At 33.7% G+C, this 27614-nt stretch overlaps 1 protein-coding gene across 3 annotated transcripts; it reads left to right on the top strand.

The window, feature by feature from the left end:
• Positions 1–1381: 1381 nt before the first annotated feature.
• LOC131931023 (autophagy-related protein 101) lies at positions 1382–10327 on the top strand. 3 transcript variants are annotated; one of them, XM_059287702.1, is made up of 8 exons: positions 1382–1498; positions 3477–3582; positions 4313–4390; positions 5003–5086; positions 5709–5807; positions 5985–6099; positions 6877–7043; positions 9172–10327. In XM_059287702.1, the coding sequence occupies exons 2-8, from the start codon at positions 3553–3555 to the stop codon at positions 9253–9255; spliced, it is 657 nt and encodes a 218-aa protein (XP_059143685.1). In that variant the 5' UTR covers positions 1382–1498; positions 3477–3552; the 3' UTR covers positions 9256–10327. The 3 variants fall into 3 exon arrangements, with proteins under 3 accessions (XP_059143685.1, XP_059143687.1, XP_059143686.1); XM_059287704.1 differs by lacking the exon at positions 9172–10327 and adding an exon at positions 8902–8949; XM_059287703.1 differs by lacking the exon at positions 9172–10327 and adding an exon at positions 8524–8811.
• The last annotated feature ends 17287 nt before the right edge of the window (positions 10328–27614 follow it).

The raw sequence follows: 27614 nt of genomic DNA, 5'->3' as shown, positions 1-27614 counted from the left end.
TATATATATATATATATTACGTGAAAAAAAACTACTTATTTGTAGATGGTCCCGCCAATCTTTGAGTAATTACAACACATTTATATTTCGATATGTTGTACTTATTGAAGGCATCATTCGTCAGGGAAAGATCATGTTATAAAATTTTCCTTTAAAACTTAAAATTAATTTATTCCCGTGGTTTTTTTCGCTGCAAAGTCCCCCAGTCTAGATCACAGGCATTCTCTAATTAATCAGACCAAAAAGATGTATAAATCAAGGTGTACCAGACGTAACATGGCTGACGCCTTAAGTAGCTTGCTTTTTTTATGATAGCGGTCTGGTGGTAATTAATAATTGAATGTAGAGACTTTTTTGTAGGGTTTGGCACCCAGCACCCATAAATTTAAGTGCTCAGTTATTCACTTCACAGGCCCAAATTACATCCAGAGTTTCTTCGGAGGGGGGGGGGCGCATACCGAAGATAGTCTACCCCCCCCCCAAACGGAATAGAATTTATAAAGAAAAATATACTTTTAACAGTGCCCGCCCCCTCCCCCTTTGAAAATTTCAAGTGCCTCTTCCCCCCCCCCCCCCCCCCCGAGAAAAAAAGTCTGGAAAAAACACTGCTTAATTACACCATCCCCTCCCCGATATTCCAGCTACGAATACAATAGATTAGTAATTTCTTTGGTGTTCAAGCTAAGTAAAAATTTGCCTAAGTTTTTCTGTTTGTTTTAGCTTTAGTAATAATGTGGGAGTTGATGTAAAAGTATACATTTTTAAAATATATTGTACGAGCCGACCCGCTGCGTATGAATACGCCGCTATTTATTTGTTTTATTTTCTACTTTTCAGTAATTCTTAATTTGTGAATTCGACAGTACCAATGCTTCCACTGAATATATTAGCTTTAAAACACTATCAGTAGCTTCAAACTAAATTATCTGCCCCTAATAGCCGTTACTAAACCCGGCTCTACGATTGTAAACATTTAGCGTGAACTACAGCTCACCAGACCATGTAGGGTGGGGGTGATATGGAGCGCGCTTACAGCTTGGTGTTTTCTATGACCTCCAATAAGAGAATTATATATATAGAATATTGAAGATTTAGTTTGGTGGGGGGGGGGGGTAGAGGCCTAAATCTAAAATAACCGCTAATCACCACTAATAAAATGGAAAACAGTGAGAAAAACGTTAGAAATCTTTTAATACATTTTATCTACCCACGCTTTGCTGTTATGGCTGAAGAATATTTGGTTTGGTTCCTTATTTTTCTAATTTTCAGTCATTTTAAAAAGCTTAGGCCTACTATTTGCTTTTTTAATACATTCTTTTTTTTTTCTTTTGGCAACAGTGAAAAAAGCTACCTGGCGTCATTCCGACTAATTTATCTGGCTTTTAACACACAAAGATCAACAAACAAAACAAAACAAGAAAGCAATCGGAACCAAACTACGAAACTAGATTTAGAATCTAGAATCTAGATCTCGGTTAATCATTTAACTAGTAAACTAGTAAGTCTTATTTCTAGATATCTTACAATGATATCCGATTGATGATAGAAATCTAGATCTAGATCTAGGTTATTTCAAGATCTATCATCAATCCGGATATCATTGTCATGTTGATGACGATGTTCAAGTTATCTAGTTATACAAGTAACTTAACTTTTAACTTTAACTCTTCTTCTTTTAATCTTTACTCTTTAAAACTTTAAAAGTAAATTAAAGTCTTTAACTGTCATGTGACTGTCACTGCTGTGCGACTGATTTGTTCAATTTGTTGACATTATAAAATAATTTAAAATAATTAATATTATTAGGGTCTAAAGTCTAAAGTAAAGGCTAAATTGAATAATAAATAAATGAGGTAAAACTCCATTTTAGCGTATTTTATTAATTTTTATTCCCTGCTTCACGTTCACCTCCAGTTGAGCATAACTAATCAGTAATATAAACACAGCCGAAATACACAAAAACGTTAGGAAAACACTAGATCTAGATCTACTTATTTTTTTATGAATGTGATTTTTAATTAGAAAAGGTAAAAAAAAAACATAAAACAGCATTAGAACAGTCAAAATTAAATATTGTGTGGTCGTCAGCGGAAGAAAAATCCTTACACAGTCGCGGGTTCACCGTGAGTTCACATTGACTTTAATTATCAGCATACGTCATAGCTCGGGCAATAGCTGTTTGAAATTGTGTTGGCCTCAGTTTTGGGGTCGTTGTAAGTTCATAAATGTTTATTTATAGTATCATGCCTGGGAGATACTTGTAACAATACAAACTTAACCGCCTTGCAATTGTGAGTTACGTTTACATACTTTACCCATTGCCATGAAAATTCTGACACACGAACATAACACATTTAATATTCTAAATTTGGATTTTTCTCAAGTTTTGACAAAAGTAAATTATCAAAATCTAAAACAAAGTCATTCTCTTTGTTTTTTTTATTCATTTTTATTCATTTGTTAAAACAAAAATTCAATACAAATAAATAAATCGTGTTTTCCTAATGTTTTTGTGTTTCGGTTATTATAATAAAATACGATCAACTGGAGGTAAACAAGAAGCAGAGAATAAAATACACTAAAATGGAGTTTTACCAATGAATGATTATTGATTATTTATTTTATAAAGTTTATAGATCTAGGCCTAAATAACAAATATTTCCTATTAATTAGGCCTATAGCCTAGCTTATTTTTTATTTTATTTTATATGACAATAGGCCTATTAATTAATTTAATATTTAATATTTATTAAGTATAGGCCTATTTATTAGCGTACCCGTCCCCGCACGTTGCCGCAGGAATAAAAGAACGTCTGTCAAAATTTGAAAATATATAAAAAGGTTTTCATTAATGCTAAGGCAGGGCTAGCAAGTAGCTAGACTAGAAAAGATTTACTCAGCTAAACTACTAAAGTCTCCAACTGGATTTAAAATAAGATCTAGATCTAGAAAAGATCTAGAGGGGCCTACTTTTAGTACTTAGCTACTAAAATCTAGAATAATCTAGATCATCAGATGTATTATTTTTAAGTAGGCCTAATAAATAATCGCAGTGGCTGGCCTAGAAGTTTAGTCATTATCATATTTATAATAAAAATCATTGATTGTTCATGAAAATCTACATATTTTAGCAAGTTTGTTTCATTTTCAGTGCATTTTAAAGGTTAATATTATCCACCCAGCTCTCATGTGTATCTGACTCACATTAGAATTAAAAAGCAAAGGCGGTTGATCATAGTGATGACCACACTCTCCTCCTTTGTGTCTTTGGCACGAATGGGAAAAGAAAATGAGATGATATTATTCTAAAAGTTTATATGGCCTATGGGTAGTTTAAAGTGTTTTATTTTAATCATTTCAATAATTTCATGAATATTTTTTTTACTAGATTACCAAAATGTAAGTGATTTGTTAAAATTTTACATAATGGAAATCGAAGCTCTGCTATATTTATTTGACTTTTACTTTTATTGCAGGAGAAAATAACGTTGAACGGTTGCTGGTGTAAAACAGACAACATCCATGTTAGTCTCAACTTGAATTTACTGCAAGATGAATGCAAGGTCGCAGGTCATACAGCTGGTAAACACTAACATTTATGATTTTGGTTGTTATTTCCCTTGCTTTGATTTAATTTGAGGGAGGTGGTAAAGGCTGCTGGTAACATTGTGCTGGAATCATTAGTAGTGCAGAAACACTGTGAAATTTCTAGGTCAGGAATTCATGCATTATGGGTGGGAAAAGGGGTCGGTGTGGTCGAGCCAGTACAGCTCATGTTTCCTAAACTGGAAAGTCGAGTTTGAACCCTTGGGCGGATGAGGCTCTATAGCTGAGGACAGTAACTCTTCTAGGAGAAACAACTCCAAAATAAAAAAACCAGCTGTCTTATAGTTTGTTCTTGATTGGACAAAGGCAATAGAAGCAAATCCAGAAAGAAAATGCATCTTGAATTTGAGTCACTCAGTTAACAACCTATAATAGTGCATAACATGTTGGCACATAATACTTGATTGTGTTGGAGGAAATCCCATCCAACATTACAATTATTCAATGAAGAAGAAATCTGCTTTTACTTCACACATTAAACTTCAGTAGTTTCAACAGCGATACAAAGTATATGATTAACCTACTAATTGGGAAAGAGTTGACAACAATACTTAGTTCATTGTAAAATGTGTTTTGAATTACTTGATAATTCAATTACTTGCATGTCATTATTTAAGCTGTAAGTTTCATATTAACATGTATTTAGGTTGATATTTGATTTGAGATTGTCAAGTTAATCTAAAATATGTTTGTGTTAATTTGACAGACCGTGGAGGGCAGACAAATAGAAGAAGTTGTTTTAGGCCTGTTTCACACTATCCTGCTTAACCGCACCACTGGCAAGGTAAGCCACGCAACTTTGTGTGTAGGAGTGGTAATTTTAGAGTAGCATTAATGGTGGGCTATGTCTAAACTTAGTGGTAATTGATTGTATTTAGCAATCATTCTATGTTCTTATTTATTGGCCACTTTATTAATACAAGTGAAGGGATTCATTTGCCGAGTATTTTAAAATATCTTATTGTTTTCCAACCAAATTTTGGGCTTTAAAATTCTGTTCCTAGATTTTCTTTGTCTCAAAAGTTTAGTAGTATTTAGTATGTAAAACTAACTAAGACTTATACTTACTTCCAATACCAATTTATATTTTCCCTTTGCATATTTTAAAAATTCCATTTAAAATCTTTTTGGTTTAGGCTGTTAGAGATTTTCATGGTAAATGTACAAAGTATATATATATATATATATATATATATATATATATATATATATATATATATATATATATATATATATATATATATATATATATATATTTATACTATTCTCATTCTCCCATTTGTATTCTTGATTCGTGATAGTTCAACAGCATACTCCAGAGTAAGTGAAAATAAAGTTTTAGAACCATTGCATTGAATAACAAAAGTAATGAAGGTTTGCTAATGTATTCTTGCAGCACAACTATACCAAGGACAGGAACTTCACCATTGGCTCTCTGAGTGTGCAGGATGTGGACTGTGATTTCCTGGACTTTACTTATGTGAGTCACTTGGTCAGCTTTCTCTGTAATCATTGGTCAGCTTTCACTGTAATCATTGTCAGCATTTAGTAAAACCAATGGTCAACATCCAGTGTAATCATTGGTCAACATTTAGTAAAACCAATGTTTAGCATTTAATTTAATGATTGGTCAGCATACTGAGTAATTGCTGGTCAGCATAGTGTGTAATCATTGGTCAGCATTCAGTGAAAACACTGGTCAGTATACAGTGCAATATTATTGTCCGTCTTCAAGGAAATCTTTACTCAGCAACAAAAGAAATATTAATTAAATTGATCTTTATCAAAAAAAAGAGTTATCATCAGTCTCTTCACATTGAAGCCCATACTTAACCGATATTACATTTTTATTAGATCTGCAATATGAATATGTATAAATCTTTAATACTATTTTTGAAATCCTAACTGTTTATCTGTTATAACTAGATTCAGTATAAATCACGCAAATCACATCTTATCTCAACCTCTCTTGAAGTCTATTTCCTCTAATAACTGCTTTCATTTTTAATCTGTTGAAAAAAATATTTTTTAATGAAATGCTAATAAAATTTATGTTTCAAAATGCATTGTGTCAAAATTATAATTTGTGTTTCAAATTTTAGGTGAAGATAGTCAGCAGGGAACTTGAGGAATATTTGAAGAAAGAAGTTTCTCATTTCCGAGACTTGCTTCGCCACACCGAGGCCCAACAATCAGGACAGGTAGTCCATTACATTTAATTTTAGATTGGTGATCTCCAAAAATCTGGCAAAAGCATTACTTTTAATTAAACAAATTGTTTTAAAATATAAAAGCTCAAACAAGTCACTAATAATTTCTCTTTGAAACAGAATATGTTAGACTTTGACCATTGTTGTATTGTTTTTTTGTTTGTCCAGATTATGCTGGAGTTTTACCGCAAACAGAAGAACAGATGGCTGTTTCAAGCAGATGTTTTCCCCTGGGAGGTGTGGAGCATCAAGCTGGATATCATCCACATTGCCACTGAAAATGGTAGTAGGATTTCTCTGTGCTTAGTTTTTTTTCTTGTCAAATTCCAACTAACTACCATTCATTTAAATTTAGGTCCAAATTTGAACAATGCTCTTTACAGGCTGGTCCAAGTTTAAATTAAACCAAATTTGAGATATATTTTGGCGCATTTTTTGCCAATTTGAAAAATGATTTCTACTTTCCACATAAACAGTGAACAAAACTTGTCTTAAAACAAATGTTTCGGCACTGACTCTGACTGACTAATCAGATCTTGAAAACCTTTTCTCAGTTAAGCTCAGACCTTGTTGCAAATGTACAGATGTATGATTATATTTTACTTATTAATTTCAGTAGATAAATGTTATGCCCTCCCTCGGCTAGGCCAGCCACTATTATATTGTTTTTGTTCATAAATAGCACTAAACCAACTCCTTATCCAAACCTGCGGCTTAGTCAGGCCACCAGAACATCAACATTTTTTCTTGCCTTTTTATCATGTCTGTTGTCATTTTGTCTTTACTTTTTATTCTTTTTTATTTGGTCTCTTTGTCCTGTGATACATCTTGTGTATTTTGTCCTTCTGTTGTTTTGTTTGTGTTTTTATCTTTTATCTTTTTTTCCTGTGCAATTCTTGTTTATTTATTTTCTATTTGTTTTCCCAGTGTACTATTTACTCAGATTTGTTAAATATTTTCCTCATGTAGTTTTTTTGTATAATTTTTAAATTATAGATTTTCCATATTAACTCGTATGCTCACCAATTGATCTGTCATTCAATCCTCCCTGGTGGGTCAGAGCGAACAGATTTCAAGACCAGATTGTCAGAGCAGGTGATGGAGAAAGTGTTCTACATCCTGGATGTGATCAACAGACACGAGTACGTGCCCAGCACGCCACCCAAAGAGGACGAGGAATTGGTGTACGACACCACGTTCACAGACATACAGCCATACCTGTTCAGGGTGAGTTGGAGACAGGTTTCCAGTTTGATTAACCTCGTCTGCATAATCTTATCAGCTGGTAAACATCAGGATTTTATAATCTCGTTAAGATACCTTCAAGTTGACTTCTGGGTTAGCACAGTGGTAGACTGCCTTTGTCTGAGCAGCCCTGGACATTTTTTAAGCCTCCTCACCTGCATATTGAAATTTTTATTAAGCATTTTTTCCACCTTTAAAACCTAAAGGCTCAGGCCTACAAAGAAAGCCATGGGTGACTTTAAGTTTCCCTTTCAAACCTGATGGTCTATGGGGAAGATGAAGTAGAGTTCACTTGTTTCTGTGACCTCAGCATTTGAAGAGATAGTGTGGTCAGTACTATGCCCAGCCAACTTTACTTACCCTAACCTGAGTTGTGTTAGGGTAAGTAACCATCAGAGTTGGGTGGACTCAGGGATGGTCTACTAACTTGAACCCGGATTCGAGACTTATGGCTTAGCAGTCCAGCTCTCTACCGCTAGACCACTCCGTCCCATGGGTGACTTTACAAACTACAATATAGGCCTGCAATTACATCATAAAAAATAAATCAGATGTATTTTAATTGGACTTAAAATCTCATGAATGTAATGTGTGTAGAGATTTTTTTTTACTATATTAATTAATTGACTATATTGTGTGTTGTGTAGCAATTCATTCCAACTCGGATTATAAATATTTACACTTGGATTAGAGGCAGGCCTATTTAATTTGTTAATGTCCAAACATTTATCAGTCTTCTAGATTTCTAAATTCAGTTAAATTTAATAATTTTCTTAAAAATTTTATTCTAATGTGTTGTCTCCATCAAATGTTTCAGCAGGCATTATTAAAATTGTTAAGATTAATTTAATCTTAACAATTTTAAAAGTGAAAGAAGGGATGATTATTCCTTGTTTTAAATAAAATTCTGCGTGGTACTTTGGGGAAAAGGTCAAATACTTTTTCTATGTTTGTAAACATTGCCTCAGCTTGATGGAGATTCACTGGGTTGGAGAAAAATTTAGTTTTACGTAACTTGAAATGAAGCAAGCGAAATGATAAAATGGAGAAATACCAAGAAAACTGATAGAGCTTTAACAGCACCCATTCTGGCGGCTCACCAGGATTTTTTCCTGGAGGCTCACCTGAATTTTCCCTGTAGGGCGGTGGGCCAGTCCACCCTGGGTTAACATTATCTGCCCTGTTAATATGTTAGAGTTACCTGCTACTTGAAAAATTTTCTTACAATGACAGGTCCTAACTATTATAATTAGTGTTATTGATTTTCTCCAATGTTAAATGACCAAAAATATCACGTCCACATTTCATAATGACTCAAACCAAGAACTAGACCAACTTTATTATATCTCACACACTTTATTATATCTCACCAAAAGATGACATGTACATAGTAATTAATAAACCAAGAAAACCTACATACAGTACTTTATTTTGATGGTAATTAATTTGTCTAAATTTTCAGATATCTCATCAAACCATGGGCCCATCATTGTAATTAATTTGTCTAAATTTTCAGATATCTCATCAAACCATGGGCCCATCATGGTAATTAATTTGTCTAAATTTTCAGATATCTCATCAAACTATGTGCCCATCATGGTAATTAATTTTTTAAAATTTTCAGATATCTCATCAAACCATGGGCCCATCATGGTAATTAATTGGTTTAAATTTTCAGATATCTCATCAAACCATGGGCCCATCATTGTAATTAATTTGTTTAAATTTTCAGATATCTCATCAAACTATGTGCCCATCATGGTAATTAATTTTTTAACATTTTCAGATATCTCATCAAACCATGGGCCCATCATGGTAATTAATTTGTTTAAAATTTCAGATATCTCATCAAACCATGGGACCATCATGGTAATTAATTTGTTTAAAATTTCAGATATCTCATCAAACCATGGGACCATCATGGTAATTAATTTGTTTAAAATTTCAGATATCTCATCAAACTATGTGCCCATCATGGTAATTAATTTGTTTAAAATTTCAGATATCTCATCAAACCATGGGACCATCATGGTAATTAATTTGTTTAAAATTTCAGATATCTCATCAAACCATGGGACCATCATGGTAATTAATTTGTCTAAATTTTCAGATATCTCATCAAACCATGGGACCATCACCAACCTCTGTAGGGACAACCATGAGGAAATTTCTACGTGGGTCTCTAGCGTTATAAAAGTCTTTCATGGGACGGTCCAGTCTAGTTGGTGAACAATGGCTGTAGTAATCTTTGTGTATATAGTTTTTTTTTATTTTAGGTTCATGATTTTAAATACTTATTAGGATAAAATGATTAAGGTATTATATTGAGTCCAAATTTATAACTGTGGATTCACAGTCACTGTGCAACAACTTTAATAAATTCTGTTGGGAAATTTTCTTAGTAGTGTGATGAGTAGAGTAGGATCAATGGTCACTTGCCAGATAAATTGGATTGTGATATCAGCACTAAAGTGAGTGTCATGCACAATTGGCGAAAGATTTTACTTATATGAGATGTGCATAGGAACAGGTGAACTCTACTTCACCTACTCTACTAACCAGCCAGTTTTAAGAAAAATATGAAAGCAACTTCCAAATTATTTTTTTTTTAAATCCTTTTTGTTTGTATATATTGAACTTTAAAAACAATGTAAATATTTTTTTAACAGCTAGTCATTGAATGTGAATGAAAGGGGGGAGTGGGGGTTGTGAAAGGTTCTGCCATGACAGTTTGATTGACTGTGTAAGAAAACATTCTGTACTATATGATTTTTTTCTTATTTAGCCAAGGGAGGCTACTCTTTTTTTTTTGTTTTTTGACAGAGGAAATCATTCAGAAAGTTTTAGCCAGGAGAAAGGTCATGATGATATAAATAGATGTTTTAAAACATATCATAATATGTCGGTCTATTTATTAGCAACTGCTGGGGTATTATTTTGTTTAAGGGGGAGGAAGGGGGGAGTCTAAAGATTTTGGCCTATGTTATATTATATACATAAATGTTATATTTAAAGGTTATATTTTCAGCATCTAATTAGAAAGCTATAAGGAGAAATGTATGCACCCAATATATCTGCCTATGTAGAAAACTAAATGCATTATACGATTTTAAATTCAAATTACCTTTTATTTTTTAATAAGTTTGCCAGAATTGATGAGGTGAGAGTTGAGGTGTTTGTATGTTGGAAATGCTTATTGCATGTTGTAACTAGCAGAAAAGATTGTGTTTAACTATATTTGTAAGGATTAAAGTTTTAATCATAAACACATTGTTTTTGCGTTATAATATATAACAGACGTATTTTTTATATGGCTACAGTGAAACTAATTGTAACTACATTATGTATGATCTAGTATAGGAAAGAAAATTCGATGTAGTGTCAGGGACGTGGAGGGTCGCTCTCGGGAGCCCCCGATTACACTACCGCAGGAGCGCTCACAGGATAACACAGGCGCCAAATAGCACCCTGCCGGGGCGCCGGCGAACGCGCTTGATTAAATTTAGTGAACGGCTGTAACGCCCCAATTTTATAAGCCTATCACACTTTTTAATAAACCGGGAGTGATCTCCCCTAAACTTTCTCGAATATTCTTATATAAAATAACAGGGGATGGGAACTCGGGCTATAGACATGATTTTTAATCCATTTTAAATACTTAAAGTTTTAAAAATAGAATAAAATCTCGTAGACAAATTAATTGCACACCAAGTGAACGCCAAATAAAAAAGCGCATAATAGTGCGCAATATTATTAGTACTTTTAAAATTTACATTAGTTTTTTGATAAATCGGAAGTAGCGTAAAGTACTACTTCCAGTCAACGGAAATTACTCAAAATTTAACAGAAGGTAGAGAATTAGATCTTTTACTTACATGTGAAATTTCATTTATCTATCTGAAATAGTACTCAAGTTATAGGCTTTTGAAAAATTCAAAGTAGGAAAAGTACCACTTCCGGTTATCGGAAATCGCTCAAAAGTTGAAACGGATCTACGATTTTGATAAAATACTTATATATGAAATTTCATCAACCTAGCTGTAACGGTACTCAAGTTATCGTGTTTACACACGGACAGACAGACAGACACACAGACAGACACACAGACATACGGACACGATTGTAAAATTATGTTTTTCCGTATCAGTGAGGTCTAAAACGTCGAGATTTGTAAAAATCTCAATTTTTTTTTTGCACGATTACAATACTTTCTCTATACTTCGTATATACGAGAAAGTAAAAAGAACAAATGCGCCATAGCTTTCACTTTCAAGGAATAGCCCAGAGCGCCCAATCACACCGTGCCGGTGGAGGCGCCTTATTATATTTAGTGAACGACTCCAATACCCCATCTGATGCATAGTCTTTCGCAATGTTTAAAACTACCGAAGGCGTCTAATCGCACCCTGCCGGGGGCCGCCGCAGCAAAATTGAATTTTTCCCCCACAGAAACCTTCTCGGGAGTATTCTCATTTATTCCTTAAAGTTTCATGGCACTCCGATGAACGGTGTCGAACCGCATCCGACTGTTATTTATTTTATATATTTATTTATTTATTTTATATACCGTATAGAGAAAACAATCGCTCGCTCCTAGGGCGCCGACCTTGCAAAATTAAAAGAGATTTTTTTTTTTGCAGAACCCTAGAGTGTTCTAATCGACCCACCGGATGAACGGTGTCAAACCGCAATCGACTTTTATACCGTATATGGTAACGAATCGAATCGCGCCCTGCCGGGGCGCCACCCCTGCGAATTTGAATTTTTTTTTCCCGCAGGAATCTCCCCAGGAGTATTCTTAACAACTTCCTAAAATTTCATAGCGATGTGATGAAAGGTGTAATAACGCATAACAGACACACACACACATACATTTCTTTATATATATACATATATATGTATATATATATGTATATATATATATATATAGGCCTATATATATATATATATATATATATATATATATATATATATATATATATATATATATATATATATATATATATATATATATATATATGAATAGATAGCGGTCGGCGTAGATCCATCCATCGTTAACGTTTTCTTATCTATGAACTGGTGTTGTGTGTTTATACTCAAGCAAGAAATAGGATCTTAAGAATAGGTCTATCGATTCCCGTACTTATCACCACATTGGGTGAAACAATACTTTACCCCACATTAACCACCCCCCAGGAGTGTGACGTCTTTTGAGGACAACTCTGAGCTACAGAATCAGAGGGTCGATTGGATCTTGTGTTGACATGATTTATTGGTAATTTTTAAAAGAATAGAAACTTGGATGGTGCGGCCATGTTACAAGATGTAAGAAATCCACAACAGAAACAATGCTATGTAGGCGACAAAACACAAGAAGAAGAAACTGAGGCTAGAAAAAGATGAGGAGGGGGGGGGGGATATCAGTGAATAGATGGGTCTAACACAGGGTGGGATACAAACGATGGAGGAGCCAGCGAGGGTTGGGAGGCTAGTGTTTACCTTAACACATGTGGCACCCTAGCCGTCTGCCAGATAACGGACCAGATAGGCGAGATGCATAAACATCACACAAAACTAACTTTCAACTGAAATGTTTGAAACAGGTAAGCCTTCCACATTTAATTATTCGTAATTTTAATTGGATAGATGGGTAGCTTTAGCACATTTGAGCTACTGAGGCACGTTGCAAATCTTCACCTTTCTTCTTCGTACGTGGACGTGATCTCCTCCAACACAAGGAAGTATTACGTATCAGCATGTAATACGCCATATATGCAGTTGATTTCAGCGTGTATTTCTTTTCGGATTTGCTTCTATAGCCTTTGTTCATCGCGGAACGGACTATAAGTCTGTTTGATTTTGGAGTTGTCTCTCCTAGAAGAGTTGTTATCCCCCTCTATTGAACCTCATCAACCCGGAGATTTGAACTCGTTTTTTTTTTGGGGGGGGGGGGGGGGGAGTGTACGATTTTCCGTGTGCGGGAACGACTACGAAAATATGCGTTTGTTTTTTCTAAGCCCGGAAGTTTCACTTGGACATTTGTCGTGTGCAGTTTTGTTGTGTCGTTTTTATCGTTTCTTTGTATGGTCACCTCTCGTATTGACAGTTCACTGCCAAAATCTGCTTCCACCGCTGAAAACAGTGACAAATGTATCGAACACAAGCTTGTCCGACCAGTGGCGTAGCTAGGGGAGGGCGGGTGGGGCGGCTGTCCGGGCGTCGATCTTAAGGGGACACCAAAAGCGGTAGAAAAATTAATTTAAATGCGCATTTTAAGATGAAGTATTGAATTAAACACAGTCAAACTTAAGAAAATAAACTATTACAAGGATTTACACACTGGGTTAACTGTTCTCTATATCGATTTTGTGGCACCGAAATAGACAATGTTACGGGATAGTAACTGGTAAGAAGCGCCACCAACGTTTCCACTGGGGGGGGGCGTGGGGGGGGGCTTTTTCATAGACTGGAATAACTATATATATATATATATATATATATATATATATATATATATATATATATATATATAAATGGACGGGAGGAGGCGCAAACTTGATAGTAAGCCCCGGGCGACGGAGTATGTCTCTACTACTCAGCGTCCGACTTTTCGTAGATCCCTTCTTCTATTTAGCTAATTTACTGCTGGTGACATCAACGCAGCTAGGAGAGAACACTTTTGAATTAGATTTTTCTAGGGTGGACAAAGTCTATGGAAGCAAATCCAAAAAGAAAAGATGAAATATGAGTCTATGGGACTTGTAGCGTATGAAAAGTTGACACATGATGCTTTACTTGTGTTGGATGAAATCCCCTTTAATATTATACAGGTAAGAACGAATTTGACTACGCAGAAGTTAAAATATTATAATTACTATCGCATTGTCATCTGATCCATTGTGAATATGTCATTTATCAGCATAATCATAATCATAATCAACATGCTTTCCCGTTCGTGCCCAAGACACATATGGTAGGTGAAGTAGAGTTCAACTGCTTCACAGACAGAAGGGATAGCGATAGAGTTAGGTACCTATCAAAGCTGGGTGGACTCAGCTACGTTCCACTGATTTGAACCCGGATTCAAATTCGAGACTCTCGGGTTAGCAGTCTACCACTAGGCCAAGAATATGTCATTATTGAGTTTTAAATTAAACAACATATAGGCCACATGAAAATCAATAGCATGAGAGATTTAAGATAAAGATTGTAATCGGTTCCTCGAACTTGAATGCCGACATTGCTACACAATATCAGACTGGTCTAGTTTAATGTACCTACATAAATGTCACCGCTAACGTAAGATTAGACTTTGGGCTTGGCTTAATTCTGTTAGGACTATAGCTACAAATAGAGGGAGGACTGAAATAGCGATACTAGCAAATAAAGTTACTTGAAATCTTGAGGAAATAATGTATTGCTTTATGACCAAACCAACGGTATACGTGAATGTCACCCTCTACGCGACAGTACTTTTTTTTAAACCACAAATAAACATTTTATCCCAACTTAAAATTAGAATAGGTTTAAAAATAATTTTCTAAAATGATAATCACATTGATTTATTTTGTTTTGGTAGACAAGCCGATGACAGTCAATATTTTTTTTTTACGTTCTAAATTTAAATATTTTTTTTTACTGGATATGATAACTCTAAGACATTTGGTTATATGTTTATATAGGGATAACTAAGACAGTTCTAATATGTTTAACATTATTGTGGAACAAATAGAATTCTTCTGTTTGTATGTCACAATATTATAACACTGTGTACAGTGACCCTTTTTTCAGTGTGTAACACAGCATTATCAAGTTTCAATGATATCGAGCCATTATATTGATCAGTTTCAAAGCACGAATGTAAATTTAAGACTTGAATAATCAATAATAAAAGTGGGTTTTATTGTATGGGGGAATTGTTTATTTATAGAACTGGAGCGACTCCAAGCCCGTAGACATATAAATATACTGGTGACAGGTGTAAAACAGTTCTTTCTTTTACCCAAGGGTTCCAGTTAGATAACTAACTCAGGGTAGACTTAACTAATTTTAGCGGATTTTCAATTTTTACTGTCTATTAGTTATCGCATAGGATGAAATAGAAAATTTAAACCTAACAATTGCAAAACTTTTTATTACTTGCGTGTAAATGTAAAAAAAAAATACATTTTATTAATTTACAAATACATAATTTAATGTAAATAAAAAGTTATTGATGAAAATATTCATACTATTTCATAATAAAAACATTTTTATGATATAATTCTGAAAAAAAAAACCTTTCTTTATAACTTTAAAAATTAAGTACTTAAAATTAAAGTAGTTCTTTTAAATTGTGAGTTTTTTTTAGTAAGTTACAATTTAAAGATTTTCGAGATAGATGTATGATTAAATGTAAATGCGTGAGGATTATTGAACAGTAAATTACAAAGAGTCATACACTGATCGCTCTTTGTAGGGGATATAATAGTGAGTTTTGTAAAATAATCTAATTTATCAAAGTTGGTTTTAAAATTGTGGAAAAAACACCTTATCAATTAGAAAACAATTTTTTTTAGTCATTTAAATGTGGTTAACGTTGACTCACTACATGGAGCGTCATCATTCAAACTTGAAAATATAGTGACGTTTGATAGGGGTAATATGAGTATTAATTGTTCGTTAATTAAGGTAAGCATAACATTTTGATTTCAAATCGATTTTGTTAGTTTGATAAGAAAGGCAGTCCATCGTTGTGTTCAACTTAACTATAGTTATCGAAGTTTATTAATCTATAGTATTTCTATACACTTTGGCTAAGTTTTTTTCTAGCCTAAGTTTTGAGTCTTGGTAATTAAATTTTTTTAAATAGACTTTTGGGAAATAAGCCAAAGTTAGTTTAGTTTGTTAACAGCACTTACATAACAATATAATCTCAATCATTAGTATTTTGTAAAAAATTTTTTTTTTAAAATCAAGGGAGACAATCCGTTTTATTTAGATTCACGAACTATTATGAGTTAGCGAACCTGACTTAAAATATATCTAATTAAAAGTTAGCCGAGCATTTAACATTTAATTATTATTTTTTTATACCTAAGTTTTAAATTAGTGGTGATGCACCTTCAAAACTTACGAGCTTCAAAATTATGGTTTAGTCTAAAAGTAAAAAAAAAATGTTTAAGAAAAACATTTGAAATAAGTTAAAATAGTAACAATAAAAATACAGTAACATAAACTTGTTAAAAGCAGTAAACATTAAAGATTCAAATACTTTTTTTAAAATAAAAAGCTCTCTTTTTTGCCATTTGAGAAATAGTTCAGAAACAATCAACTACGTCATTTTTCGGGAATTCTTAATGTGTTGTCCTATCAAATATGGCGGCGATTCGGGGGCTATTGCTATGAGATTATTTAAAAGAAATTCTAATAATTTTGTATAATTGCTAGTCTATATAAATAAAATGGCATATTATTGTAATATTCACGTAAGGGATTATTCATCACTCAGACCAGATTTGGATGTAGGTAACCAAGTAGACATAGACGTACACCCTTGTACTGCTGTCGATAGTGGAAGTCCAGTTATTGCCCAAAATGGCTCAGAACACAGCAGTATAGAGTCAACGAACTCAAACAGTCAAGCTACAGAAACCAACCAATGCATTCCTCAACAGGAGTCCTCACCTACACAAAGTTCAATTCACAGACCTCAAAATGTCACTCACGATTTCATAGAGGTATACTTGATATTTTCTCAGTATACTTTTTCTACGAAAATATTCTTGTCATTTGTTTAGTGGAGTCTGAGATTATATTGCTAAAGATCATCAAGTTGTTCTTACTTAAAATTTGAAATATAAAACTACAGATATGTTGCTCATTTACAGACTGTTAACTGTAATGCATCATGATCATATAGTTAGGCTAAGTCTTAAATTTAAATAATAAAATTTGAATAAACAAATTCTTGAACTCTTTGACTATCACTGACACACTATAGAGTGTAGATAGCCCTAAATGAATAGAATATTGTGTGGAGTAACGTTGTATAAAAGTGATTTTGGTTGTTGTTTACATTCCTCTATTTTCAAAACTATTCAGGATAGTTAAAGAAAACAGTTTACTTAACTAGCTTTGTCTTGGTTTCTTCTTATACAATTTCAAGTTTTTCGATTATCAAGAACTATAGGGGAAAAAGAAAATAATGGAGTTATTGTTGAGTGACTCGTATATTCATTAACAAAACAGGATTTTTATAGATTTAGTTATCCTTTTGGAATTTTACCATTTTCTGAAGGCTTCCGTTGTGTATTTTATAGTTAACTATTTTTTACCCTACAGCATTTTCTGAAGTCATCCAGTGTTCCAGTGTCTTAATTGACTTTTTTTTTTATTTTGTGAGCAGCTTTTTAAATCTTATTTGTATCGTTTATTGGCACCAAAACATTGTTTCAGCTGAGATAAAAGATCAGTTCTGCAAGACGTTAAGTCGTGCTGAAAAAAAAATTCTTCTTGCATATGGCCTATTTCAAAGTTTTATTACTTCTTGGCTTGCATTAAACAGTTCACATTTAATTTCGTCCTGTAATATTTTCCTAAAATCTTACTGTTAGCTCAGTTATTTCTAGAAGAGTTCAGAGGATCCGACAACCCATTGACCACACTTTGTAGCAGACATTACCTCGTTTGTTACACATAATGTTTTCCATGCCATGGGTTTACCCTGAGCTTAATGTTTCTATTTCAGATGTTACCCCAGAGTTCAACTTGTCCGATTTAACAACTGACATCATGATGTTACCCCAGAGTTCAACTTGTCCAATTGAACAACTGACATCATGATGTTACCACAGAGATCAACTTATCTCATCGAACAACTGACATCATGATGTTACCCCAGAGTTCAACTTGTCCAATTTAACAACTGACATCATGATGTTACCCCAGAGTTCAACTTGTCCAATTGAACACCTGACATCATGATGTTACCCCAGAGTTCAACTTGTCCAATTGAACACCTGACATCATGATGTTACCACAGAGATCAACTTATCTCATCGAACAACTGACATCATGATGTTACCACAGAGTTCAACTTGTCTCATCGAACAACTGACATCATGATGTTACCCCAGAGTTCAACTTGTCCAATTGAACACCTGACATCATGATGTTACCACAGAGATCAACTTGTCTCATCGAACAACTGACATCATGATGTTACCACAGAGTTCAACTTGTCTCATCGAACAACTGACATCATGATGTTACCCCAGAGTTCAACTTGTCCAATTGAACACCTGACATCATGATGTTACCCCAGAGTTCAACTTGTCCAATTGAACACCTGACATCATGATGTTACCACAGAGATCAACTTATCTCATCGAACAACTGACATCATGATGTTACCACAGAGTTCAACTTATCTCATCGAACAACTGACATCATGATGTTACCACAGAGATCAACTTGTCCCATTGAACAACTGACATCATGATGTTACCACAGAGATCAACTTGTCCAATTGAACACCTGACATCATGATGTTACCCCAGAGTTCAACTTGTCCAATTGAACACCTGACATCATGATGTTACCACAGAGATCAACTTGTCCCATTGAACAACTGACATCATGATGTTACCCCAGAGATCAACTTGTCCAATTGAACACCTGACATCATGATGTTACCACAGAGATCAACTTGTCCCATTGAACAACTGACATCATGATGTTACCCCAGAGATCAACTTGTCCAATTGAACACCTGACATCATGATGTTACCACAGAGTTCAACTTGTCCCATTGAACAACTGACATCATGATGTTACCACAGAGTTCAACTTGTCCCATTGAACAACTAACATCATGATGTTACCCCAGAGTTCAACTTGTCCAATTGAACACCTGACATCATGATGTTACCACAGAGTTCAACTTGTCCCATTGAACAACTGACATCATGATGTTACCACAGAGTTCAACTTGTCCCATTGAACACCTGACATCATGATGTTACCCCAGAGTTCAACTTGTCCAATTGAACACCTGACATCATGATGTTACCACAGAGATCAACTTGTCCCATTGAACAACTGACATCATGATGTTACCCCAGAGATCAACTTGTCCAATTGAACACCTGACATCATGATGTTACCACAGAGTTCAACTTGTCCCATTGAACAACTGACATCATGATGTTACCACAGAGTTCAACTTGTCCCATTGAACAACTAACATCATGATGTGTGTATGTGTACGTGTGTGTGTGGGGGGGGGGGGTAAGGTAAATGTGTGTTGTGTGTGGTATGTGGGGATGTTTGTGAATGTGTTTTTGTGAGTGTGTGTGTGTGAGAGATGTATATAATGTTAATCTTCAGGTTAAGAAGAGTGCATTTTGTCTTCGAAATTCATCTTAAATCCAAGTTTCCCAGTATTAATGCTACATTCAAGTATTAAACATAACATGCATTACCTTCCAAACTTAACTATCTTACTACAACTTGTTTTACTTTCACAATTTATTTAACTCTTATGTACGTCTGTAATATAGAATAGATTTAAAAACTTTGTGTGATTCATCGAAACACCCTTACGGTATAATTGTGTGTGTGTGTGGGGGGGGGGGTGGTACCGCATTTAATGATAAAATATGTTTGAAAAATCGATTTTGAAAGTGATATATTTATTTTTCAGAATCTGTAGCATATATAAATAACATGATTACCTGTTAATAATGTTATAATTTTATATGTTATGTTTTAAAAACACGTTGATAACGTTATATTTTTACATGAATGCGTTTCCCATAAACATTGTTTGTGCCATGTGTTTAGGATGAATGTATTAAAATCAAAATAATCAATCATGAAGGCAGCTTAAACATTTCTTGAGTTCTTCGATAATTTTCTTTATGTGTATTATTTTCATTGATTTTTTTAAAAAAACCTTTACATTATTTGAATTTTATTACTTAAATTTAAAATATAACAAATTGTTTGTTCATGAAATCAAAATCATTGTAAATTTCTCAGTTTACAGTTTAATTGGTCTTTTTAAGTTGCTCAACGTTTTGTATTGTATTTTATTTTTTACTATTAAAAAAAAGAATTTCAAATGCACATTTTGATTTTCGTCTTTGTCTTTTCAAATTTATGGTATAATTAATTGATTAAATTTTAATTATTTAATTGTACTTAATGCAGGGGCGGAACTACAGTGCCGCCAGACCCCGCAATGCGGGGGGGCCCAGACCGATTGGGGGCCCAAAAATCCTGGCTAAATTATTTTTAAAAAAAAATGTAAAAAAAAAAAAAAATTAAAAAAAAAATTAAATAAAAAAAAAAATTTTAAAAAATTAGGTGGAGGTCGAGTTATCTTTCTTCTACAGTTACAAACAAACATGATAGTCGGCAAACGTCTTTGAGAAAAAATGCACAGACTATAGCTCGAGAGACCGCCAGACATATAGACAACTTCAAAGACGTAGCCTACCGTTCTTTTTAGTGGCGTCGATTAGGAGAACAAAAAAGCATTGTTATATTGTTTACATTATTAAAATACATATCTATGATTGCGTGTTTAAACTACTGGCCTGAATTCTAAAAAAAATATAATTATTTATTTCGATCTCATACATTTATAATTGCGTTCATTTTCAATTTAACAACTGTATCAATAAATTTGTAAAAGTTTAAGTTATCTCCCTTTAGCGAAGCGTCTGAAGTTTGTCTGTGCCGGCACGCTTTCAAATCGGGCTGGGGAAATGTTGCGGCGACTATCCTGGTCTTCTAGACGACCGGAAAAGTCGGCACTATTGATGTAGATATTTATCGGCACTTTCTTGTCCCCTTCCCTTGAACCTTCCCAACTCTCTCCCCTCCCCCTCATCCCCCCCCCCCTCACCCCTACCCCTCACCTCTACCCCTCACCACACCCTTACTCTTACAATAAGATGTAATGCATAGATTAACGAACCATTTATGAACAACTGAATTGTAAACTGTCCACTTCTGCACATTTTGTTAAAGACACTAGATCTAGTCACTAGTCAGTAGTTGTTCATTTACCTGATGAAGTATTTTGTTTGACGAATCTAATTCAAACAAGGAAGGTAAGACTCGTCTTTATATTATTAATCGTTTTATAATTAGTACACGTATTAATTGAACATTAGTTATATTAACACTAAATACATTAAAGTTAATCAAATTTAGGATACAATGATCCAGGGGCGGAACTACAGCCGCCCATAATCATTTTTTTATAGTTAAAATTAATTTTCTTGCATTTTTGACCTGATAGATCTAGTTGTTTTGAAAAAAAGAATACTGTAGCTGCGGTTGGAGTATCTTTATTCTATAGACACCATCCCACGTTCTTGTATATTCTTTTTCCTACAATCAAACACACGCTGTTGTCAGCAAAATTATTTTGAAAAAACATCAAAATGCGCGAGAGGCCGCTAGATATTAAGACGGCTTTTTGAGACCATCCCAAATTTGGTACTGATGGATAAAAGCACATCGGCGCTTTGTTGTCCCTTTTAAGTTCCTTTCTCAGACCTCCCCTCCCGCTCTTAGCCTTACAAGAAGCGAATAGATAGCGCCTCAACAACTAAGCTGGCTCGAATCGGTGGTAGTGTTGACAAAATAGCGCTCCAACAACTAATATCCAAGAAATAAAGTGCCGATATTTTTTACATTTAATAACCACTGTTCTAGAAAACAAGGCAAACGTCTCAAAAAAATACACGAATGATAGTGTTATATATATATATATATATATATATATATATATATATATATATATATATATATATATATATATTAGTTTCGTCACTGGCACATTGATAGTGGTTTTGTAAATAACAAACAGATCTAATACATTAGTGATGTTATATAGTAGCTAAGACATGCTGTTGCATAAAATTTTTTTTTTAAATATACACATAAGCTGTAGTGTGAAAGATAGGCAAACGTTCAAACCACTTCAATAAATTATTTCCCTTTTTCAGATAGTCAAATAGGGCTGCTCATAAGCTCCTTTTAATAGATTTGTAATAATTAAATTAAATAACAATTACTTATCTTAATTATTATTTTTTAAAAAAGTATTAAAGAATGGTATTGTTTAAAAATGAAGTGTAGTTAAAATTAAAAATATAAATACAAAAAAACATAAAAATAAACATAACACGAGACACCATTACTTATACAAAGCTTCATGATTTATATACTTTTGACCGACTTAATGATTAGCAGTATTAAGGCAAACATAAATGAAAACAGATTTTCAAAACAGACCAATGCACTCATACACATGACATGTTGTTGTGATAAGATTTAATTGAATTTCTTTTTTCTGAACCCGGTCAGGCTAGAAATGAGTATCCTATGTTCGTATTGTGTGTTTGTATATATATATATATATATATATATATATATATATATATATATATATATATATATATATATATATATATATATATATATATATTTATATATATATATATATTTATATATATATATATATATATATATATATATATATATATATATATATATATATATATATATATATATATATGGGGGGGGGCCCAAAAAATTTTTTTGCGGGGTGGCCCATTTTTTCTAGTTCCGCCACTGACTTAATGGTATTAAAATATATTTGAAAGAAAAATAAAAAATAAAAATACACAAAAGTGTATCATCTTGATTAAAAATTTTGTTCACAAAAATAGGCAGACTTTTAAAAATACGTTACTTGTTTTTACATCTTTAAATTTTAAGCTCTCTAAAAATTTAAATTCCAATATCTATAATATAACGCTGCTGGTAGTGTGTCAGTCCTTCCTTCCGTCATCGCTATAGATTTTGGAACCATAAAAGTAAACATTCGCACCATGCTGTGCTTTTCAGTGCACCGCAGTGTCTTATTATAAGTATTAGAGTAGGGTGATATTGATGAGTTAAATATATTTTCAAATTACCTCCCTTGCAATGAATGGTTAAAGTGGTATATTGTAGGTAAAACACGGATATTTTAAATACTGCCTATTATTTATACTGTTTTCTAATTATTATTCTATCTTTCGGGTTTTATAGGAGAGGCGTAGCGAGGGGGGGGGGGGGGGGGGGCATATGTCCCCGGGTGCCGACCTTAGGGGGCGCCAAAGTGCATTGGAAAAAATTTGCGAGGGGGGGGGGGGTGGAAATCGAAAGTTTTAGGGCGGGGGGGGGGGGAAGGGGTGCAAATCGAAAGTTTGAGGGGGGTGCAAATCACCGGAAAGGGCGCGATTTTGGCGCTACGGGCTAGACTGTGAGCAAAATGCCTTTATGATTGCATTTAAATTGTGTTTATGTTATAAGTGTTGTGTTTGTTTTTTCGTTGTTTTTTTTTGCGTTCGTTTGTGTTGTGTTTAGTTTTGTTCTGTTCCCAAGTTGGTACATTTAAAAAAGATTTACCGTGGCGGAGCACGGGATGCAGCTAGTCTATAATATAACGCTGCTGGTAGTGTGTCAGTCCTTCCTTCCGTCATCGCTATAGATTTTGGGACTATAAAAGTAAACTGCGCACCACGCTGTGCTTTGCAGTGCACCGCAGTGTCTTATTATAAGTATTAGAGTAGGGTTTGTTTATATAGCGGCATAGAGCTATTTTATAAATGACACTGTGTTTACTTTTTTGCATAACGTTATGAAAATATTAAATATTCGCACATTGCTAAAACATATTTAAAAGATCAATGTCAAATATCATTTTAGTTTTTAATTCCTAGAAAAAATGGATACATTTCCATAAAAGTAGGTCGAAAAAACGAATTAATTCAACTTTTTTTTTTGGTAATTTTTTTCAAGGGAGGTAATTTGAAAATATATTTAACTCAACAATAATTTAAGTTAATCTTTTTTTTTGTATTACTACCGCATTGATTAGTATATGTTAATGTTCATAATTAAAAGAGAAAAATGTTAAGATTATTTATATTATTTATTATTTTTTTCTAATTAGTCTATGATTTCTCTAAAATCTTTTTGCTTTTGTTTTTCGGTGTTATGAAAACAGATGGTGAAATTAGACTTTTTGAGAATAATGGAAAGGCTCTCTCTGAGCGCGGACGTATGGGAAAATGTTTTTTTTTTAAATATTCAACTCACTCTCAATAAATTAAGTTAATTTTTTTTATTACTTCCACATTGATTATTATATGTTAAGTAAAATAGAAAAAATGTTAAGATTATTTACATTATTTTCTAATTAGTCTATGATCTCTCAAAATCACTATTTTTTTGTTTTTGTTCTTCGGTGTTAACAGATGGTGAAAATTTAGAATTATAGTATAGAGAATGCTGGAAAGGCTCTCTCTGGGCGCGGATGCCTAAGAAAAGCGTGTTGTTCGTTGGTGATTCTATTGTTGTGGTTGTGTTGTGGTTGTGTTGTGTTGTGGTTGTGTTGTGGTTGTGTTGTGGTTGTGGCTGTGTTGTGGTTGTGTTGTGGTTGTGTTGTGTTGTTGTGGTTGTGTTGTGATTGTGGTTGTGTTGTGTTGTGATGGTGTTTTGTTTGTGTTTGTGTTATGTTTTTGTTTGTTTTGTTGTATTGTGGTTGTGTTGTGGTTGTGTTGTGTTGTGGTTGTGTTGTGTTGTGGTTATGTTGTGGTTGTGTTGTGGTTGTGTTTGTTGTTGTGGTTGTGTTGTGGTTGTGGTTGTGTTGTGTTGTGTTTTGTTTGTGTTTGTGTTATGTTTTTGTTTGTTGTGTTGTGGTTGTGGTTGTGTTGTGTTGTGGTTGTGTTTTGTTTGTGTTTGTGTTATGTTTTTGTTTGTTTTGTTCTGTTCCAAAGTTGGTACATTTAAAAAAGATTTACCGTGGCGGAGCACGGGATGCAGCTAGTTAATTTATAACCATAGGAAGCTAGAAAATGTATGTAGATCTAGGTCTATATAATACGTATGTATAATTTATCTCGTAATTATATGTTGATGTGTCCCTTTACAATAGACGAACGTATAATACTTTTCAAGGAAGGTTAGTTATTTACGACCCAAAGACTTCAGTGAATATTTCCTCTATACTCCGTATTCAAGACAGTAAAAATTTAAGTAATTTATTATTTGATCATTAATTTTAACGAAAGAGATTGTTTAGCTTCACATTTTTTTCTGCACTCTTTCATTTCACTAGTGAACGCAAAGCGCCAAAATGACGGCGTTATTTATAAACAAGCAGTAGGACTTTAAAGATTTAAAGTTTTGCGATTTTAGATATATTTTTAGAAGGTTGGATTTTCAGGCCAAAATAATACGATATGAATTTATTTCATATATTATGCTCAGTATGCAGTATGTATTAAAAATAACTAATATTTAGTAACAACCTTCTGTAACAATTATTTTAGCCTCTACATTCAGGTTCTACTTGTTTATACTTGATTTAGATCTAGATTCTAGATCTAGAATTTAGTGTAAAATCTAGATCGAGATTCTAGATCTAAATGGCAGCTAATCACGCTCACAAACAGAGAGACAATACAATATGATAAAGAGAGAGAAAGACCATATTAAATGATACAGAGAGACCATATCAAAAGATACAGAGAGACATTATGATACATAGAGACCATATGATACAGATGGACCATTTATGATACAGAGAGACCATACGATACAGAGAGATCATATGATACTGAGAGACCTTATGATACAGAGAGACCATATGATACAGATGGACCATATGATAAAGATGGACAATATGATACAGATAGATCATACGATACATAGAGACCATATGATACAGAGAGACCGTATGATACAGAGAGACCATATGATACAGAGAAAACATATCAAATTATACAGAAATACCATATATTACATTGAGACCATATTATACAGAGACCATATGATATAGAGAGATCATATCCGATGATAATAAAAGACCATATTATACATAGAGACCTGATATTACAGCTATACCATAGTATACATAGAGACATTATATTACAGTGAGACCATATTATACAGAGAGACCTTATATTACAATGAGACCATATTATACATAGGGACGTATACTACAGTGAGACCATATTATACAGAGAGACCATCCTAATGAACGTCTCAACATGTTACAGAAGATGTCTGTCACTCTCCCAATTTTTCTTGCACTGATCTTTCATCCAACATCATCTGATTTAATACGCACTGGTAAGTTGACATCATCTGATTTAATACGCACTGATAAGTAGACATCATCTGTTTTAATACGCACTGGTAAGTTGACATCATCTGATTTAATACGCACTGATAAGTAGACATCATCTGGTTTAATACGCACTGGTAAGTTGACATCATCTGATTTAATACGCACTGATAAGTTGACATCATCTGTTTTAATACGCACTGATAAGTTGACATCATCTGGTTTAATACGCACTGATAAGTTGACATCATCTGTTTTAATACGCACTGGTAAGTTGACATCATCTGATTTAATACGCACTGATAAGTAGACATCATCTGGTTTAATACGCACTGGTAAGTTGACATCATCTGATTTAATACGCACTGATAAGTTGACATCATCTGTTTTAATACGCACTGGTAAGTTGACATCATCTGTTTTAATACGCACTGGTAAGTTGACATCATCTGTTTTAATACGCACTGATAAGTTGACATCATCTGTTTTAATACGCACTGGTAAGTTGACATCATCTGTTTTAATACGCACAGGTAAGTTGACAACATCTGTTTTAATACGCACTGGTAAGTTGACATCATCTGATTTAATACGCACTGATAAGTTGACATCATCTGGTTTACTACGCACTGGTGAGTTGACATCATCTGGTTTACTACGCACTGGTGAGTTGACATCATCTGATTTAATACGCACTGATAAGTTGACATCATCTGGTTTACTACGCACTGGTGAGTTGACATCATCTGGTTTACTACGCACTGGTGAGTTGACATCATCTGGTTTACTACGCACTGGTGAGTTGACATCATCTGTTTTAATACGCACTGATAAGTTGACATCATCTGGTTTAATACGCACTGGTAAGTTGACATCATCTGGTTTAATACGCACTGATAAGTTGACATCATCTGGTTTAATACGCACTGGTAAGTTGACATCATCTGATTTAATACGCACTGATAAGTAGACATCATCTGGTTTAATACGCACTGGTAAGTTGACATCATCTGATTTAATACGCACTGATAAGTTGACATCATCTGTTTTAATACGCACTGGTAAGTTGACATCATCTGTTTTAATACGCACTGGTAAGTTGACATCATCTGTTTTAATACGCACTGATAAGTTGACATCATCTGTTTTAATACGCACTGGTAAGTTGACATCATCTGTTTTAATACGCACAGGTAAGTTGACAACATCTGTTTTAATACGCACTGGTAAGTTGACATCATCTGATTTAATACGCACTGATAAGTTGACATCATCTGGTTTACTACGCACTGGTGAGTTGACATCATCTGGTTTACTACGCACTGGTGAGTTGACATCATCTGATTTAATACGCACTGATAAGTTGACATCAT

The sequence above is a fragment of the Physella acuta genome, unplaced genomic scaffold (assembly GCF_028476545.2).
Source record: "Physella acuta isolate Inbredline_101_S28 unplaced genomic scaffold, ASM2847654v3 ptg001876l, whole genome shotgun sequence".
Classification (NCBI taxonomy): Eukaryota; Metazoa; Mollusca; class Gastropoda; family Physidae; genus Physella; species Physella acuta.
The sequence above is the reverse complement of the archived record's forward strand: the minus strand, read 5'-3'. Positions and strand labels throughout refer to the sequence as shown.

Coding starts and splice junctions, on each gene's coding strand:
- LOC131931023 (XM_059287702.1), top strand. CDS start 3,553: ATGAATGCAAGGTCGCAGGTCATACAGCTG. Junction 5,087..5,708: donor ATTTCCTGGACTTTACTTAT/GTGAGTCACTTG, acceptor TTCAAATTTTAG/GTGAAGATAGTCAGCAGGGA. Junction 5,808..5,984: donor AGGCCCAACAATCAGGACAG/GTAGTCCATTAC, acceptor TTGTTTGTCCAG/ATTATGCTGGAGTTTTACCG.